This window comes from Glycine soja, chromosome 6, assembly GCF_004193775.1.
Source record: "Glycine soja cultivar W05 chromosome 6, ASM419377v2, whole genome shotgun sequence".
Lineage (NCBI taxonomy): Eukaryota > Viridiplantae > Streptophyta > Magnoliopsida > Fabales > Fabaceae > Glycine > Glycine soja.
The window spans coordinates 649667-668913 of NC_041007.1; the positions used below are offsets into that span (position 1 = coordinate 649667).

The 19247-nt window shown below is 35.5% G+C and overlaps 2 protein-coding genes and 1 pseudogene across 2 annotated transcripts; all 3 read right to left on the reverse strand.

Moving 5' to 3' along the window:
- Positions 1-1429: 1429 nt before the first annotated feature.
- Positions 1430-13204, reverse strand: LOC114414454 (zinc finger CCCH domain-containing protein 19-like). The gene is made up of 10 exons (XM_028378725.1): positions 12254-13204; positions 12082-12161; positions 9782-9966; positions 6732-7605; positions 6506-6633; positions 5722-5781; positions 5587-5637; positions 4921-4991; positions 3813-3967; positions 1430-3727 (listed from the first exon to the last, which is right to left on the reverse strand). Exons 1-10 carry the CDS (start codon positions 12997-12999, stop codon positions 1647-1649), a joined length of 4431 nt encoding a protein of 1476 aa, XP_028234526.1. The 5' UTR covers positions 13000-13204; the 3' UTR covers positions 1430-1646.
- A 1163-nt stretch (positions 13205-14367) lies between these two features.
- LOC114414456 (protein SRG1-like) lies at positions 14368-15988 on the reverse strand. Its single transcript, XM_028378727.1, has 4 exons — positions 15825-15988; positions 15463-15751; positions 14931-15241; positions 14368-14746 (listed from the first exon to the last, which is right to left on the reverse strand). Exons 1-4 carry the CDS (start codon positions 15915-15917, stop codon positions 14555-14557), a joined length of 885 nt encoding a protein of 294 aa, XP_028234528.1. The 5' UTR covers positions 15918-15988; the 3' UTR covers positions 14368-14554.
- A 985-nt stretch (positions 15989-16973) lies between these two features.
- LOC114414040 lies at positions 16974-19191 on the reverse strand (annotated as a pseudogene).
- Between the last annotated feature and the right edge of the window lie 56 nt (positions 19192-19247).

Below are 19247 nucleotides of genomic sequence, written 5' to 3' on the forward strand. Positions count from 1 at the left end.
CCAGTTTGCATATCATTCATTGCAACAAGAGAAGTACAATGAAACTTGAAACCATGCATGATCTAGTATATTTTCCATATCTATATATGTCAGGGACCACGCAGAATCCATGCACGGAACAAACTTAAGACCAAGAATCTCAGAATATATATAATCCCCCATGGTGATGCAATTTTATTAAGGACAACCATCAGATTCACTTTGGTCCCCTCCAGTAACAATTTAGATTATTTTCATCTAAGGCCTTTTTTAGTTTTTACATATTACCCACTCTGTTCAGGTTTATTGCAACGCCTCATGCATGTCACTAGGCTCGCACTTTTTTTTTTAAAAAAATTTCTGTGTAACCGAGAAATGTCTCAATTTTTTACGCAAATATTACTGCAGTTTTCTGATATCTCGTCCATGCTGGAAATCTCCACTTGTCTGTTGAAAATTGAAATACTCTTCCCCTGTGACATGTGGAGAATTATAACTTCGAGGTTGGGGAATAGCATGTTCATGTTCTGAAAAAATAAGAACAGTCAACAATCATGAAATGAAAAGATACCATACAATAAGGAGGGAGTAAGAAAAATGATATAAAGAAATAGAAATAACCACAACATGAGTTTTATTGATACAACGAAAATAACATGAGTTTTATTGAGATAAGCTTCTTAATAAATAGTTATAAAAAATAAGAAGTTAAAATAAAATAAACCTCTTTAAAAAGTTAAAATTAACTTATATGAAAGAATTTTATTTTTTTTGACAGAGGAAAGAAACTTATTTTATTTTACCCTTTTAATTTCTTTTCTTGTAAGTATTTATTGATAAGTTTATCTATATATACATGAACAAAAAGAAATGGCAATTATGCAGTAACAAAAACATATACTATAGGGGAAAAAATAGCTAGGATTTACAGGTTCTATATATTAGGCTTGTGATCCGAGTGATAACTTGATAAAATTGGAATATTTTTAGAAATTAAATATCAAAATGAGTTTTTCTAAAATATATTAAGAATATAATGAGACTACTTTGACTGTTGACTCAATTAACTCACTAACCAAATAGCTATTTCAATGTTATGTAGATTGTCAAACTAGCTAGTTTGATGTAATGTTTTTTTTTAAAAAAAAAAAAAAACTAGTTCTCATATGACATGTCACTTGGAACTTGCTAGTTGGAGTAGTGAGTCTCGTGGCATGCCATGTGCAAACTCTCTTCTAACAAGGAACACTGGAAAAATATAAAGAATACATCGAATGTTTCTTATAATATTGAGATTTTGGGTAACCAGGTAAGAGTTTGGGTAACCAAGCAAGAATCAGCTCCATAATGTAGGAGGTAATAAGTCAGCTATGTCTTTAAGAATTTGGTTATTCTAGTGTAAGGAAAAAAGGGCATAAAAAGCCTGATTATGGAAAGTTCAAGGTTTGGCTAGAGAACAAGAAAAAAATAACTTTTCACTAGTTTCTCGCATAAGTCAACTCCAAGTAACAGCGCCAAAAAGACAATTAAGCAAGACAAATAAACGAGATACTACAATGCACAAGTTCTACATACATGACGCATCCTAATACAACGTTTAGCCATGAAATTGGAAAATACTGTACAGTAAGAGATGTTTCTCTGCCACTAATTAATTAGCCCTACAACTAAGTGTGTAGAAAATCACAAGAAGTCCCCTTCCTGCAACGTCCACTCTCATAATACTTGCAGACTCCTCTTTGTCCCCCAAAAGGAGGCCTGGAAGAACCTCCTCTGCCTCCGCTGCCAAATGATGATTGCCTGTTCCAAGATTTACCACCATAACCAGAATCTCTACGATCCCCTTGGTTGGGGAACCTGTCTCCATTATGACTTTGCTCACTTCCCCACATGCCTGGATTCCCAGTCGGTGCAGCCCAACCAGGATTGGCATTTCCAGGTGCAAGACCCTGACCAGGCCCAACCCAACCTGCATTTGCATTTACATGGGAACGGCCTTGACCAGGTCCAACCCAGCCACCTGCATTCACGGGAGGCAGCCCCTGACTAGGAGGCAGCCCCTGACTAGGAGCAGCCCATCCTGGATTTGAATTTCCAGGTGCTGGCACCTGCGCAGGCATCCAGTTTACATTCATGTTGGCAGGTACAACCCCACCCCAGTTCATATTCTGATTTCCTGGCATGCCCATGCCCCAAGGCATATTGGGTTGAGCTGGAGATGGAGCTGTGGTGTTTGACTGACTACTTGAAGCTGGTGGTCTCCAAGGCTCAGGTGCAGTCATGCCCAGAAATCCAGGTGTGGGTAAACTCGCAATTGGATTTCCAGTGTTAAAAGAGGCAGTGTTCTGCACAGACGAAGCATCACCCCAGGGGGCATGGGAAGCTGGCTGGGCAGGCATGGTAGCAGGATTATTTGGTTCTATCCTTTGAGATGATGCACCTCCCCAGGCCAGTGGTTCTGGCTTTGGAACCCCAGCAGAACCCCACCCTTGAGTTTCAGCATGAGAGTTGTGGCTACTCACAACCTGGTTTTGCATATTTGCACCTGTCATTTTGATGTCAACCCCTGAAGCCACAACAGGTGCCACTGCTGTTGCTTGTGGATGTAACTTGTTATTATCCGTAGAAGCTGAACTAATACCAGGTTGTGAACTTGAGCCTTTTTCAGCATTTTGTACAGCATGCTCTGGGTGCACTACCACAGAGGCCTGCAAAACTCTGTGACTGCCTGGGAATGAATTTCCTACGAGAGACCCAGGCAACTGGACAGGTGTTGGTGACCATTTATTTTCAAAAGCCAGCCCCTTAGTCCCACCAGGAGTAGTCTGGGGAGTAGGTGAAGGAAGATTTGTTGCTTCATTCCTAACACCAGCATCAGAACCCCAGCCATTTGCAGGGTTCTTGGGGACCTCAACTGCCAATGGAGAAGTTCTATTAGCTAAAGAATTCATATTATCTTTAGATCTCCAACTTCCTCCTGTTGTTTGTCCCGGAGAACCCAGAGTACTATGTGAATTCCAAGATCCACAATTTTGATCTAATGACAGTCTTTCTCCAGCTTGAACTTCTATACCTTGTTGTGGAGACTTCCTAGAGTATGAGGATGGGTAATGTAAATCATACACCGATTGAGCTTTATCCACTATTGATGGTTCCTTAGAAAAATTCCCTGCCAAGGCATCTGTTAGGAGTATAGAATCATCTTGCTTCTCAGTGGTTCTCCAAATCCTCAAATCAGCAGGAAAGTATCCTGTGTTACTCCATTTGTGTAGTTGCACCATGGAAAATGGTCCCTGAACTTTTCCAGATGGATCCTGGTAATGCCACATCTTTTCAGTTTCATTTATTTTCACAGCTGGAGGAGTTATTCCGGCAGAAGATGGTGCTGCAGAAGCTTCTGATACAGCAGAAGAAAAAGACTCAGATGCTACCAATGGTTGGGTATTTTTAGCGCCACTTTCCAAGGTTGAAGATAGCTTTTGCCTCTCCCAGCTATTAGATAGTTGTGATTCCCGATCTCTTCCCCGATGCAATTGAGCATCATTTAGTGCCTCGTTAGCATTAGAAGCATTATCACCTTTGATTGAAAATCCCTTATTAGACAAATTTCTGCCGAGTTCATGATTCACATTAGAATAATTCCTTGTTCCACTCCAAGAATCATTTGAAATAGAACCACTTCTAGGAGAAACAATATCTCTCCCCCTCCTTCCAAATGCAGTAGACCCTCTTGGTCTCATGTAGTTTTCTGCAGGAATAGAAATGAAATTATCATTAAATGTTAGAAAACGAAGAAACAATGAGTTTACTAGTTCAAACTCTTTTAACACTACCTTGTCTTTTATCATCCACTTCATTTGCATCTTCTTCAGACTCATAACTTGGATCCATGTTTGGATCCACGTGTATTTCTGGAATTTCCTCCAACCTGCGTTGACGTTCTTCAGGTGTTTTCAAAAGCTGCAATTTCTCTACACATTCTCTGAGCGTGAGAGAAGAGTGAAGGATCAAGACAAAATAGAACTTGAGTTGTTGGTCAATTTCAAATAATCACAAAAAAATTGGGTTAAAAATAATATAATAACCACATTATAAACAAGTAGGGAGCAGCAAAACATATTATCCTAAATAAAAATGATTATTATCCATTTCAATACAAAGACTGGTGTTAGATAACATGATAAGACAATGAAAATTGTTTAATATGTACAATTGTTAACTATCACTATACAGGACTCGGACATTGACGGAGGAGAATAATTTTTAAAGCATTTTGTTTAAACATCTATTTAACAAAATATGATATGAGCCCTGAGCATATTTAAAACTTCATATACAATGGACTAATCACCTTTATGTATTTATTTATTTTGGTCACAGTTAACCAGAAAATTAAGGTCCCCAAATTGGTAGAAGGCAGTTAATAATTTACAATTCATATATGAACTTTACCATGATTAGAAACCTCATAAATGCAAAATTAAATATCAAGACTTGTAAGGGCTGAATTATTAGAAACTGACAATCTACAGACACCACACAAAAATGCAATTTGCTCGGTAATTGAGCAACTTATTAGGAAACATATTAATAAGATATTCGAGTATAGGGTGTGACAAATTCAACAGCCTCATATTTAACATGTTAAAACCAACATACCAATTCAATAATAAAAAAAAAATACCAATTTTAATTTTTTCATCTATCTCATTCTCAAAATATGATATAGGTTTTCCCAAGTAGTTACGAAATCACAACGCACACTTACAAACACCTATAAAAGATTTTCTTCATTCACACAAGATTACATTTTAAGAATTATCAATTCCAAATTATGAGGAGCTGTGGAAACAATAAATTGATGAAAGGAATCAACAAAAAACATTCCACAAAATACTGCCAGATATATCATATTTGAACTTTCTTTAGAGAAAAGGATATTCTTTTCTGCGTCCTTTCTCACTAGCTCTATCACGGAGATGACTCAGCCGCACTGTCTCTGTTTCTAGCCACTGTAATAGAAAAATAAGCATTTGAATTACTTTACAAAGACCAGAAAATATATTTCAAAACTCACATAAAAGGTTGTTTAGAGAACATTAGCATTAGGAAATGAAATGAGGATTTAACCAAAATACAACAAGAATTCAATTTGATAATTCAAAATAATTGGGACAATCAGTAAACTTCCAAAGTGAATGCATCAATCTTATTTGAAAGCATTTATATCATGAATAAGAGTTTCCTGAACACCATTACTAGGCCTCAACAGATTTAAGACTGAGATGATCGATGAGAAATTTAACTACAGAAAGAATATCATGACCCCTCTCCTACCAGTAATCAATGCAAATGAAGGATGTAATCAGACAGAGGATATGATAACTCTCAAGAGTCTTGTTAAATAGGAATTGAACTTTCATCAATATAAGCATATGTACAGAAACTAATACATCAATAAAACTTCATCTCTCAATTGAAGGTAATTTTCTTCAATACATCAATAAATCACAGAAACAAGGAGAGACTGAGAAATTAGGAAATTTAAGAGATGGGTGAGCACACACCACCAAACGGCTAACACTAAAGGTATAGAAAACAACTCACATCTTTTACTCTAGCTTCCTGAAGCACCAATGCTTTGTCCTGAATGTCACCCTACAAGCACAAATTTGTGTCCTCAGTACAAATACAAAGTATAACATCTGATACCTGAAATGAATTTATTGAACATAAACTTACCACAGTTAGCCGATTTATGAGGCCACACTTTATGCTTTGGCGGAGACGCTTGCATTCATCCTAACAGAAAACCAATCAATATATTAGGGAAGGAAATACATTAATCTATGCATAAGTTAATTTTGTAAAAAATATCAATTCTGAGAAAATCTAAAAATACAGATAATTTATTCACACCATCATAAGGTAAGAGTCAAGTATAAAATTAGTTATTCAAAGGAGTTATAAGGTTGGCTTGGTGGTTGAAAGGAGAAGGGGGAGGGAGAGGTCATGGGTTCAAATCCTTCCCACTAACAAAAACTAACAAACTAACAATTAACATTTGCCAATAAAAAAAAATACTCATTCAAAGATTAGTGTATCACTATCACCTCATTAGTCATCTAATGGTTTTTGTGACCAAAATAGTCCCTAAAAAATCCACACATTTATGCTTGTGAAGGACTAAAATGGTGACACAAGGACGGATTCAGTGTCATCAAGGGACTAATTAGGTGGATTGTTTTTTAAAAAACTACAATTATGGAAAAATATTTGGAGGATGAATTTAAACAGTCTATTTTGACCAATTGAAGCAACCAACAAGAAGTAAAGTTGATTATCAAATGGAATATCACCATTCATGCAATTAGGATGTGCGAGAGTTTGGGGGTTTACAATGAACATTATCATGCCAAGTTTTAAAGTGGGCAAGTTATTACTTATACAATGAATTACTCTAAAAGTTAACCAAAACTGAAGATCATAAACAAAAAGAAGGGGTAAAATGCAGTCATTGAATCACCTCTGTGAACTCCTGATTTGAGATAATATCAATTGAAACAATCTCTGTCTTGTTTAAATTTAAGATTTCTAGCAAGATTTCTGTCATCCTTTTACCAACTTTATATGGCTCTGCTGCTTTGCATGTACCTGACCACGTATATTATTAATAAGAAAACAAAAAATCAAAGTTTATTTTTATATTGCAAATAACTAAATCATGAAAGTTGTCTAGATATATTATTTACCTACAACCTGAACCAGCCTATACAAATCCTGTTTCTGACCACTACCAGAAATTCTTATTCTCACAAAAGAACCAACAACTTTATCATGGAACTTCTCTGTATCTTCAAGAAGATCTTCCACCAAGTTACGTCTTAGATAAATTAAATTAATATTATGGTTATCAATGGCTGCATAATCATCAACATTAGTTTGAAGTCCTCTCTCATCACCCTTTTTACGATTTTTTCGTCTCTTATCTTTGCCAGCTTTCGTATGTGAATTGGGATTGCCATCACCTTCCAAATGACTCATTTCAGTGTCAACAACACTTCCCTGCAGATCTTCAGCCTGAGAATCATCTTTTAGAAGGAAATGGGATTCAAGAAGCTTTAACGTTTCAAAATGTCCCACTTTTGGTTTTCCAAACAGATTTTGAAGTCTTGCATCACAAATAATCTGACTTTTTCGGCGAGGATCTCGAAGCTTATTTCTTTTAATATACTCTAGCAAAAGAGTATGCACATCAAACTGAGATAAAACAGATTTGTCTCCATTTCTCATGTGCATAACAAACTCCAAAAGCTCTGTTGAAGCCCACTCTGAGCTGTCATCTCCTTTGGAACGGGACTTCCCCCGTTTCTTGGCCTTTTTTCTTTTAGAACGACTCAAATCTGCATTCTCATAGGAGCTATCTGAATCTGATCCTCTGTCATTAGTGGCATCAAAAATTTCATCCGGTGATTCTTCTTTAGAATGAAGCATATCAGATCCCTTCCAAGGGTTTTTAGCTTGAGTGAGTTCATCAAATGTGAGAGATAGTTTTTCTTTTATATCTATGTAATAGTCCTTGAAGAGATACTCCCAGCTGTTTCTGTCATCAAAATCTATTTGTCCCTGCACCAAACATGAAAAATAATTATTAGTAGCCAAAAAGAGGTGCCCCTGTTTAATATCATTATAAATTCACATCTACAATTCTACATTTTATCTTTAAAAAAGCCCATTTATAGGGGATATGTCAAACTGCTACTGAATTAGGGGGAGACACTAACAGGCCCTGGTCTCCTAGGGATGATGTGGTTCATATTCTTAGGGGTGCATGAGGGAATCAGGGTAAGGGTTACTTTATGAGAATAAGGACAGTGCTGAAGATGATGGTTATTATGATGTTGACTAGGCAGGTTCACCCTTCGAAGATCAACTTTTGGGTTATTGTGTATTTGTTGCAGAAAACTTATTTTCATGGAAAAGCACAAAGCAAAGCATTGTAGCTAGATCCAAAGCAAAGGCCAGGTACCATACTATGGCAGCATCAACCAGTGAACATAAGTAGCTAAAGCAGTTGCTTTAGGAGCTTTAAGGGAGAAATTAATTTGTCACAATCAAGCTGCTTTACAAATTTCCTCCAACCAAGTTTTTCATGAAAGAAACACACCTATAGAGATTGGCTGTCATTTTATCAAATAAAAAGGTCATTCAAAAGAATGGCCTTGTGTCTTTGTCAACTCCAAATCCCTTAAATGACCTCAAGTTGACTTCATGTGTAACAATCTCGGTACATATGTATTTTGCATAACTTTCATCACTAGTTTACATGCATTCTTCTGTTTCATTCTTAGTTTGTGCATTTTTCCTCTACTTTTCCTTTTTGGAACTTTGTTATGCTTTTTCTATTTGTTTTGGATGGAAGGAGAGTTTTGCAGGTATTTTATTCGTTGGGTGCATGACTTAAGGATGAAGAGCATTTAGAGTGATTAGAAGTCCCTTAGACTGACTAGTAGCATGATAACACAATTTTAAAAAAAAAAATCATTTTTAACAATCATTTTCCAACATATAACAACAAAACTGAAATGGTCAGATCTCTGAATCCATCCATTTTTAATCCCATGGTTATCAATCTCAGAAAGCAGTACGTAGTAGCCAGCCCCAAATATGCTATAGCTAGATAGCAGATATTGGAAAAGACCATTAATTTGAAGACTAGAAATAAAAGGTAAATAAATTTTACATTACACACAAAAATACTAAAAAGTATCCAAAAAAGTGAAAATGCATTTATAATTAATAATTAGAAGTCATGTTCTTAAACTAAACATACAAGTCAGAAACAACAAAAATTAAATAAGTATGAGCCAAATGGATGATGCTATGACTGGTTCAAGGGTGACAAATGAAGATGGAGAAAAAGGGACTATTAGAGCAGAAGGGGATGAGCAGTAGAACAGAATGAGGACTGTGGACACACACACAAAAGAAACGGAAGGGAAGTGACATAACAGAGGCAGAGCAAGTCCATGAACCTTTCCCAAGACTTCTGTGAAGAATAGAGAATGAGTTACCAATTGACAGAAAAGAGTATGTGCAAAATAAAGAAGTGGGAATGCCCAGGCTATGACAAAAAATGCAGGGCTTGGCTGGAAACAAAGCCAGTGAGCACTGGGTATTAGTAGGTTTGAGTTGAAACAGTTGAGAGAGAATTGCATGTTGCGTGAATAGGGACTTGACTGGTTACCAATTGAATGATAAAACATGCTTTATGAAGCAATTTTTCCCAAAGCTAAAAATAGTCATGTTACTGAAACAGTATTACAAAGCAAATACAAACAATCACTTTAGCTTTGAACAAGGTGTCTAAAACACATCATGTTTGTGCCAATATAACACATGAAATGCTAAAATTTTGGCCACTGTTGCCGCCACAACAGCCTTTACTGAAATCCCCTCCGCTATTTGAAACTTGTACCAGTCAAGGGCCGCTCCATGATGTTGCTATGGAGCCACTATTGCACCCTATTGATTACTATGTTTGAGCCAACAGATTCACTTGTTTGCTCATGTTAATATGCAAGCCCGGGAATGCTTAAAAATTCTAAAATGTACACCAAGAGAAAACCACAGAGAGAAGTTAGCAACAAGAGAAGTAAAAAATTAAAAACAACGAACCACAACTTTGAAACTACTTGAAGCACTGCAGAAGGATAAAGACTTATCATTCCAAAATGCAAATATAACTTTAAAATAACAATTTTCATACGACAAGAAAAAGAGATTGGGAGGGAAGTTTTACCACATTGTTTCCCTGTTCATTCTGTTCAATTAACATTACGGTTCTCATGCATGTCTCACAAAAGCCCTTGTTTCCCCTAACACATAAGATAACAGTGTCTTTGATGCACCCCTTGCACAAAGAAAACGTACATGTATAGCACATATAAGATGCATTCCTCTCACAGTTGCTGCAAAGATGCCAACCTAGGATCATGAAGATAAAAGATATGGAAAGTCAGATACAATAAGGAAATATATTGTAAAGATTATTAGGTTTTTGCAAGTTTGATACCTTGGCATTCAATATAGATTCAATTATGCTCAGAACACAAGAAATAAAATCTAATACAAATAACTGTTCTGGCTAAAGAAGCCTGTGCAAACAAGAGATGATAGAAAATATGGGGGGGAAAGCATAAACCTTCATTAAAGTGCATTTAAGTTTAACACGGTTACACTTCACAAATACAGTGTACTAATTAGTGAAATTTGCCATAGAATTGATCAAACATTTAGTGTTTTAAAATCTTTCTAACTTGTCCAGTAAATAATAAAAAAAAAAAGGATAGCTTTAACATAGCCATGATAGCAGCTCTCCTCTTAAAAAATTGGCAATGACAATAGTAAATATGAATCACCTCCTATCCAACAATCATTCACCAATATATGAGAATACATGCCAGGGTGTTGTCATGCCAAAATAAATAATGCACACAATAAAACACAATTCTAAATAACAACCATCAGAAAGTTTAAGAATTTTGATTTACTAGTAATAAATTCATAATGGGTAATGAATTTTAAAACATAGTTCAGTTCAGGACATTCATAATTCAAATATCCAGGGTGCGTGAGATGTAAAGAACAGGATTCCCTCAATGCCTCCCAAGCAAAGGTACCAGTTCACGTGAATAAATCAAGTCACAAACTAGCACGATGACTATAAAGATATGCAGAATAGACAAAGTGAAGAATCTGAACAGCCATAAAACTGGACAGGTAGTTTTTAATTATAGTACTCCAGTGAATGTTGGGCAATGAGTATGTTAATATAGAAGTGTGGCTCCACAAAAAATGGCAGGATACAGAATGATTACATACAAGGAGATATAAGTGTGGTACTTATCGAGGAAAAGATGATAGAAAAACGATTAAGATGATTTGGGTACATGCAAAGAAGATTACTGGAGAGTGGAGACTATGGTGGGAGAGTAGATAACATGATTTTAGCACATGAAAAGCCTATGTCATGGTAGCACTGCATCCACTGCTATAGCAAATGAAAAGCCGCTGTTGAAAACCGTTATACTACTTGACTCCTATTGTGACCGGGTGGCTCTGCTCTGCTATCCCACTATATTGCGCATTATTAACTACAATGTCATGAGCATACTAAAAGCCTTGACATTGCAGCCGAAATTGCAGTCATGAAACATTTTTTAAAACCTTGAATTTATTTTAAGCAAATGCTTAAAGGCATTGGTTAAGGAACAGAAAGAAGAAAAAAAATTATTGGGATGCACAAAATTGTGCTACCCACAACTTTTTTTACGCTCTCCTATGATTTCTATAATAAATATTTTCTCCTTTTAATTCCTTAACCATGACCCTTAGTCCTAAGGGTACTGGTTAGTAAGCCCTTTATTTTATATATAGTATCAAAATAAAACATCTTTTACACATACATCCAATCAGATTTGACATCATTATATTCATTAATATGATGTGGCAATAAAGTAAATTCCTATTGGATGTTTTACAATGACGGTATATAGATATTAAACTCATCTTAAAAATACTTCAAAGTAACTTCCCAAATTCCAAATCCTAGTATTACTTACCTAGATGATTTCAATAAATATTCAAACTCCAAGTCCAACTGTGAATTTTATCTCTAAAAGAGTTCAAAGAATCATAAAGCTAAAGTAAATACTATTGGGAAAAACCCAAATCCCACATCGGATAGAAGTAATAGCAAGATAAAGTATATAAGTGGAGGGAAATTCTCACCCCGTGAGATAGCTTTTGGGATTGAGTTAGGTCCAAACCCACATTCTAATACGGTAAAAAGCCTATCCTAGATCCATTAAATGAGTCACACGCTATGTTATCTACGCACCAAGCCCAAAAGTATTGGGCGTAACGAGGTGTATTGGAAAAAACTCAAATCTCACATCTAAGTAGAGGACAATCCTCACACCATGAGCTAGCTTTTTAGGTTTGAGTTAGGCTCAAATCCACATTCTAAGAATACATAAGCAAATCAAAGGACAAGGACAACAAGAACTGAGACAACACAGAACAAGGTATGAAACATACCGCAATTCCACTTTCCCTTGGCTCGAAAGAAGGCCTCGTCACGATTAACGCAGGAAGGATGGTAAGCCTTGGGGCATCCCCTGTTCAACTCCAAAGAAAAAGCAATGAATTTTCCGAATAATAATGGATAAAAATAAATGCGGCCACAAGTAGGTAACAAATTGAGTGTCACCTGCGGTCACAAAGCACAAGGTCACCCCCATCGAAGCAAATGAAACAAACGTCCTCCTCCATCTTTTTCCTTGATGCAACTCTCCCTGTAGCCTTAGCATTCTTCCCAGCGCCACGCCTCCTCTTCCCGCCACTCACAGCGGCACTCTTCTCCGACTTCTCTGTGTCTTCTGTCATTGCCATTCCACCATCTTCTTCTTTTCCTTGCTTCTCTTCTTCTTCTTCTTCTTCTTCTTCTTCTTCTTCTGCTGCTGCTTCTTCTTCTTCTTCTCCTTCTTCTTCCTCATCTTCTTGTTGCTGTTCTCCTTCTTCCTCCTCATCTACTTGTTGCTGTTCTTCTTCCTCCCCCTCTCCTTCTTGCTCTACGTCCTCTTCTTCTTGTTGTTGTTCGTCTTCCATCAAAGCGTCTTCATTTGTGTTCCTGTCCTCAATTTCGTCGTCTTCGGCATCAATTGCCAAATTCGGTTCCTCTTCCACCATATCCGTCTCCAAAGCCACGTCATCCACATCAATTCCTTCGTTCGCCTTCTCCTCAATCATCTCGTCACCCGCTACGTCCGTCACTTGCGTTTCGGCGCCATCGTCGGACACCGCCAGCGCATCGGGTTCAACCGCCACAGCCTCCGTCGTCGTTGCCGCCGCCTCTTCAAGGTCAACGGCAGAGGCGTAGGGGAGATTTGGCAGGTCGGTGTGGCATTGTGAATCAGAGTGTTGTTGGAGTGGAGCTTCCTCGTTTTCGACGTCCATGGAATAGGGATTGGGAAATCCCTATGAACGAACTAGAATTGAAATCTTGTTTAATTTAGGAGTAATTGAATTATTATTCAGAAAATGAGAACAAGGAAAGGGGGATTTGTGCGTGTGGGGGGGGCTATTATATAAAAGAAGGAAACGGAATGTGACGGAGAGGGGTGCGAATGCATAGCGAAGTGGTTCTCGTTTCTGCGTCGTGTGTTTCCCAAAGACCAAACTATCCTTCATTGCTACACAGAATCACCATCTTGCTACTGTTGCGTTGTGCCCTAGCCCCTACCATACCTCAATGGTCCATCTTCGGCCCGATAACTTGGCCTGCACTTGCGTTTTTCTTGCGTAATTCAAAGTAATCTTGTTTTTCGACCTTTTTTCTATTGGCACCTCCTTGACTTTATCCATGTTTTTATATTTTTTATAAAATAAAAATATATTTCTCCAAAATTAATTTAAGGAAGATATATTTGAAAAATATTTAGATGTGGTATGTATTAAATATATTCCAGAAATTAATTTTCAAAATGTATTTCTAGAACTTCATAAATTTTATGAAAATTAATTTCTAAAATATATTTTAGTAATTTGCAAAAAAAATCTAAAAAATTTCAAATGTATCAAATGCATTCAAAAATTTTATTTTTTGAAAGAATTAAATTTATTTTAGATATTCAATTTATTTTTGAATTTTAATAAATGCATTCAATATTTATTTTTCAAAGTGTAAAAATACACGGAGTATTTTCTCACCCCTTTTCTCTCAAAAACAAAAAATCTCACCCCTTTTCCATTTGCACCTCCATTAGTTGTTTTATACATATTTTAATATCATTCCTAACAATTAATTAGGAGAATATATATTTGAAATTGATTTTCAATATATTTTAAAACCGCTTATGAATTTTCATGATATGTTTTTAAAAATTTGTAAATTTTCTGAAATCAACTTCTAAAATATATTTTAGTAATTTGTAAATTTTTCAACACTGAATTTTTAGAATGAGAGGCAACAACTATGAGAAGAAGGAGAGGAAGGGAGAGTACAAACAAAAAATGAGAGCCAAGAGGGGATTGCGGCACAAGGAGGTTAGAAAAGAAAAATAATCATGACAACAGGACAAGTTAGTAGCAGATTTGACTCTATCTACCTTCATCCTCACCAAAGACACGGTGAGTATAAGTTTAGGTTTAAGAGAGACAATCTCATATCTTCAAACTTAATCTTATTTTCGTCTGAAGTTGTGGGAAATTGGCCAAACTTTTCTTTAACTTTAGTTTACTTAGATATTTTTTAATATATTAACTTAGTGATTATATTATGTTCCAATATAAGCCAATGATACTCCACATCAATATCATGCATCCTAAAAAAACATACATCTCAACCCTTAATTACTCTAACAAATCATGAATTCAATTTATACTAGTCTAGCGGGCATAACTTGCAATTTCGTTACACTGAATTTGTTAAATTTCCAGTCTCTCTTCCTTAACTGCTGATAAGAAAAAGACTGTCTTATTTAACTAATCCAAGAAGTATTCAGTTTCATTGTTAAATCTTTGAAGCTTCAATTGGTCTTTTTCCTTGGTGATAATACTGGAAATAGATCTCAGAATAATTTTTCACCGGTTTAATCTCTTTTTCTGAATCCGCGAGGCAGAATATTGCCACTGTGAGCCTTTCCTTTTCTGAATTTATCACTGCCCTGTGTATTGGACTCCGAAAAATTCCATTGCTCAGTATCTGTTAACAAGTTCTTAGTCAGTCCTATCAGTTATCATGGACAAGCTTTGCTGTTGTATCAGTCAACTCTATTGGCAAGTTTGCTATTTGCATGAACATGAAGTATAAGACCCTATCTGAATAAACTTCTCACTAAACACTTAAAGGAAAAGAAAAAAAAAAGAAAAGAAACTTCAATTATTACCTCTGTTTGATCACCAACATTAATGACGAGAGCATCAAGGATGATTGGAACTTTAAACCACTGATCATATTTGAGGCCTTGCAAGCCTTGTACTAGTTTATCTTGCAACAGAAAAGTAATGGTGGATCCATCCGCATGTGGCTTCAGGCCGAGAACATGATCAGGCATTGGACATGGAGGGTAGTAGTTGAATCTCAGAAACATAACATCTCTCTCTCCACATTCATTTAGGAAGCAATCCTCTTCCAAGTTCAGTGAATTTGTCATGGCCTTAATAATTACTTCAGTTTCAGCCTTATACTTTCGGTATACTGTAGGACAATATTCCTGCATTGAGATTAAATACTCGTGTCACTAGCCCAAGAGAAATGGAGGAAATTGCTCATTCCTTTGCCAAAAATAATAATGCTATGCCCGTGCCCAATTTGGATGAAGTTCTAAATACGCACTTGTAAAAGAAGAAAATTAGTAAAGAGATAAAATGGGTTGGAGCTACTAGAGTACTAGCTAGTTACTTCATGTAAAAAAGAACATTCATTGAGAGTTGGAGGGGACAGGAATGTATAACTGAAATCATTGGGGTTTTGAGGCCAAAATTTGAACTTCCTCTGATCTTCAGGAAGCACTTTCAGGTATACTCTGTCAGTCCAGTCAAGCCTTTGATTTTCTGAATATATTATATCATTGTCATATCCTTCAATATTGTTTGGTTCCCTTTCCCTAGCACATTTTTGCTTTTCTTCCTTTGGAAGTTGAAAGAATTGCTTTGAAACTTGTCTCATTTTGTCCAGAAATGAGCTTTTCATCCCATGGTTTATTGCCTGAATCCCACAAAATAATTGACAACATCATTACTAAGCAATAATAAAGTAATTAAAATGGATGAAGGGAAACCTGAAAGCAGCCCCATGAATTGAGTGCATGGTGGAGTTTAGCAAGCTCTTGCTGTGCTGTAGATGGAGATGAGAGGCGATGAAGGTGGATCATTAGCTATTAGCTATCGTTATTTTTTTTAACCCCACAAAAAATATCATAATGATTGATGTTTTGTTTCATTGGTCACCTTTGGATTTTTTTTTTTTGAAAGTTATTATTTGATGTTTTAAACGTATATTTTTTTTAAAGTTATTATTTGATGTTTTAAACGTGAGAAACACATAATTTTAAATGGATTATTTTTTGCTTAGAATGTTATTATTCGTTTTTTTTTAACTTTGTAACTGTTCCATGTTAAAATAGCTATCAAGAAATTCATGTGTTAAAATGATTTATATTAAATTTTAACAAACTGAATTAAGATTTAAAGTTCAATTAAGTAAATCCAAAAAATTATATTTAATTGAGTATTAAAATGGTTGTTGAAAACATTTTTTATCTCACTATTTATATATTATTTTCTTTTACTTTTGTTTTTTTTTCATAAATGAATATTTTTTCTTTCATTAGAATTACTAACGGAGGTTTCATGAAATTAACAAATAAGATTAAAAGTAATAAGAAAAATAACAAGCCTAATAAAAAGAAATCACATGTTAATTAACTCTTCTATTACCGCATATTTTGTTTTCGTTTTAATATGCATCATATATTATAATCTCATTTATTTACGGCGCAAAACTTTAACTATGGTGTATGTTTTTTTCTTTACAGAAATTATGGTGTATTTATTACTATAAGGGAAAATGTGAAATACTATCCTCAAATATACGTAGAATAATCTCTCTGTCAATTCTTTTGTTAATATTTGGCAACATGAGATATGACTAACTTCCGTCAAATTATTTAATTTTTTAAATTTTAATTGCTAAAATAGATCACTTTATTTCACAGTCTCTTTTAAAGTACCCATATCAAGTTATCTATCAACCGTTAATACTACTACTAGGATCATTGAATGTCACCTCCAAGGACGAAGTAACTTCTTATTTTTTGGTGAAGTCCTTTCTTTTAATAACTACCGCACCATTAGGGATACTCTGTCGACGCCGATGGTACCGGAATTTTGATTCAGTGACTCTGGGTCACGGTGACTTCCGTTAACAATTACAAAAAGTTGAAGTTAAATGCAATTACCTTTCAGCTTTTATAATATTGTGCAGATAAGCACCGTGTACTTTTCAGCTGCACACAAATAAAACTTCATAGTCCATACATCTCAATCGTTAAGTTATCTAACAAAACACGAATATAATTCCCTTTTGTTTAACTAAATTCCGAGAAGCATTCAGCTTCATCGAAAGTTAATCTTTGAAGCTTCCATTGCTGGTAATACTGGAAATAGATCTCAACATAATTTCTCACCGGTCTGTATAACACTGGCCTTCACTCGTTGACTAGCTTATCCACCGGTTTAATCTCTTTTTCTGAATCCGGGACGCAGAAAATTGCTACTGTGAGCCTTTCCTTCTTTTTATTTATCACTACCCTATGTACTGGGCTCCGGAAGATTCCGTTGCTCATTATCTGTTATTCACATTCAAAGGTTCTGATTCAATCCTATCTGTTATCATGGACTAGCTTTTTTGCTGTATCAATCAACTCTATTGATAAGTTTGCTCTTTGCATGAATGTAATGATGAAATTTTAATGATAAATGACACAGTTGTAGTAGCTCGATAGCACATAATAACAATCATAAAATGGTGGTTAGAAAGTGTGTCCAAAGAGAGATGGAACGCATGTTTGTTAATTCAATTGAATCAATTAAAATATCATAAGATTGAGATGAATCAGAGGCTTGCAACATAAGCCTAAACAATTGATATTCATCAGTTAAAATATCATAAATTTTATTTTATAATTGATACTAATAATCTAAAATTTAATTCAATAATTAAACAATGCTAACCCACAAAATTCTAACTAAAACAAGAAGGCTCAGTTATTACCTCTATTTGGTCACCAACATTAATCAGGAGAGCATCAGGGATGATTGGAATTTTAAACCACTGATCATCTTTGAGGACTTGGAGGCCTTCTACTTCTTCATCTTGAGAAAAGTTATGGTGGATCCATCAGCATGTAGCTTCACGTCGAGAACATGATCATCAGGCATTGGACATGAAGGGTAGTAGTTGAACCTCACAATCATATTAGATCTCTCTCCACATTCATTTAGGAAGCAATCCTCTTCCAAGACTAGTGACTTTGCCATGGCTTTAAGGATTACTTCACTTAGCAGCCTTAGGCTTTCGGTATATTGTAGGACAGTACTCCTGCATTGAAACATCCAATGAGATTAAAAACAATGTACATGTGCAATTGATAGAGGAGCTAATACTTGTGTCTCTAGCCCAAGAGAAATGGAGGAAAAAAATAATAATGAAACGAATAAAACTTAGATAAACTTCTTAACGAGTAATTAATTATAAGAAAACAAAATTAAAAAATGAAACGAATAAAACTTATCATAAGTTAAAATAAATTCATGTATCTTAGTTTTTGCAAAAGTTAGATGAGAATAGTTACAAAAAAATTAAGGTTTGTAAATTGATTTTAACTTATGAAAAAAAAATTCTTTATATTTTTTCTCTTATGAGTATTTATTGAGAAATTTATTGTAACTGAGACATTATTCATGCTTGTGTATTTTAATTTAAAAACTTAAAACAGTAGTGCTTGTTGGAGCTACTAGAGTACTTGTTACTTGATGTAAAAGAATATTCAGTGTTATACGACAAGAATGTATACCTGAAATCATTAGGGGTTTGGGGCCAAAAATTGAAGTTCCTCTCATCTTCAGGCAACACCTTAAGGTAAACTCTGTCAGTCCAGTCAAGCCTTTGCTTTTTTGAATATATTACATCATTGACATACCCTTTTTCTCACCATGTCCAGAAATGACCTTTTCATTCCAGCATGATGAGAATATCATTAGTATCTACTCCAATAATTTGCTTTGATACCAACTTATATCGATAACAGAAATGAAGTCAACTAAATTTGGTAATAACCCGATTTCAAGCTTACTAGAATAGCTCTCTCGCACACTTTAGTGTGATATTTAAAGTAAAGGGAGACCTGAAAGCAGCCCCATGAATGGAGTGCATGGCGGAGTTTAGCAAGCTCTTGTTGTGAAGTAGATGGAGATGAGAGGAGGTGAAGGTCGATCACCGGAATATCATCATCCTGTGCATCACGAAATCCAGCACCACCTTCCTAGTTAGTACATGTAATTTTTTGGCAGATTTTCGGGATTCAACATCAACAGCAGCTCTTGGACAGGTTTACCAACTATCTCTTCTTCGCCCGATTCTGCCATCAAGGAAGGTCAACGGAATGAACTTGGGAGTTGGAAAGAGGCTTGCTTTTATTTTA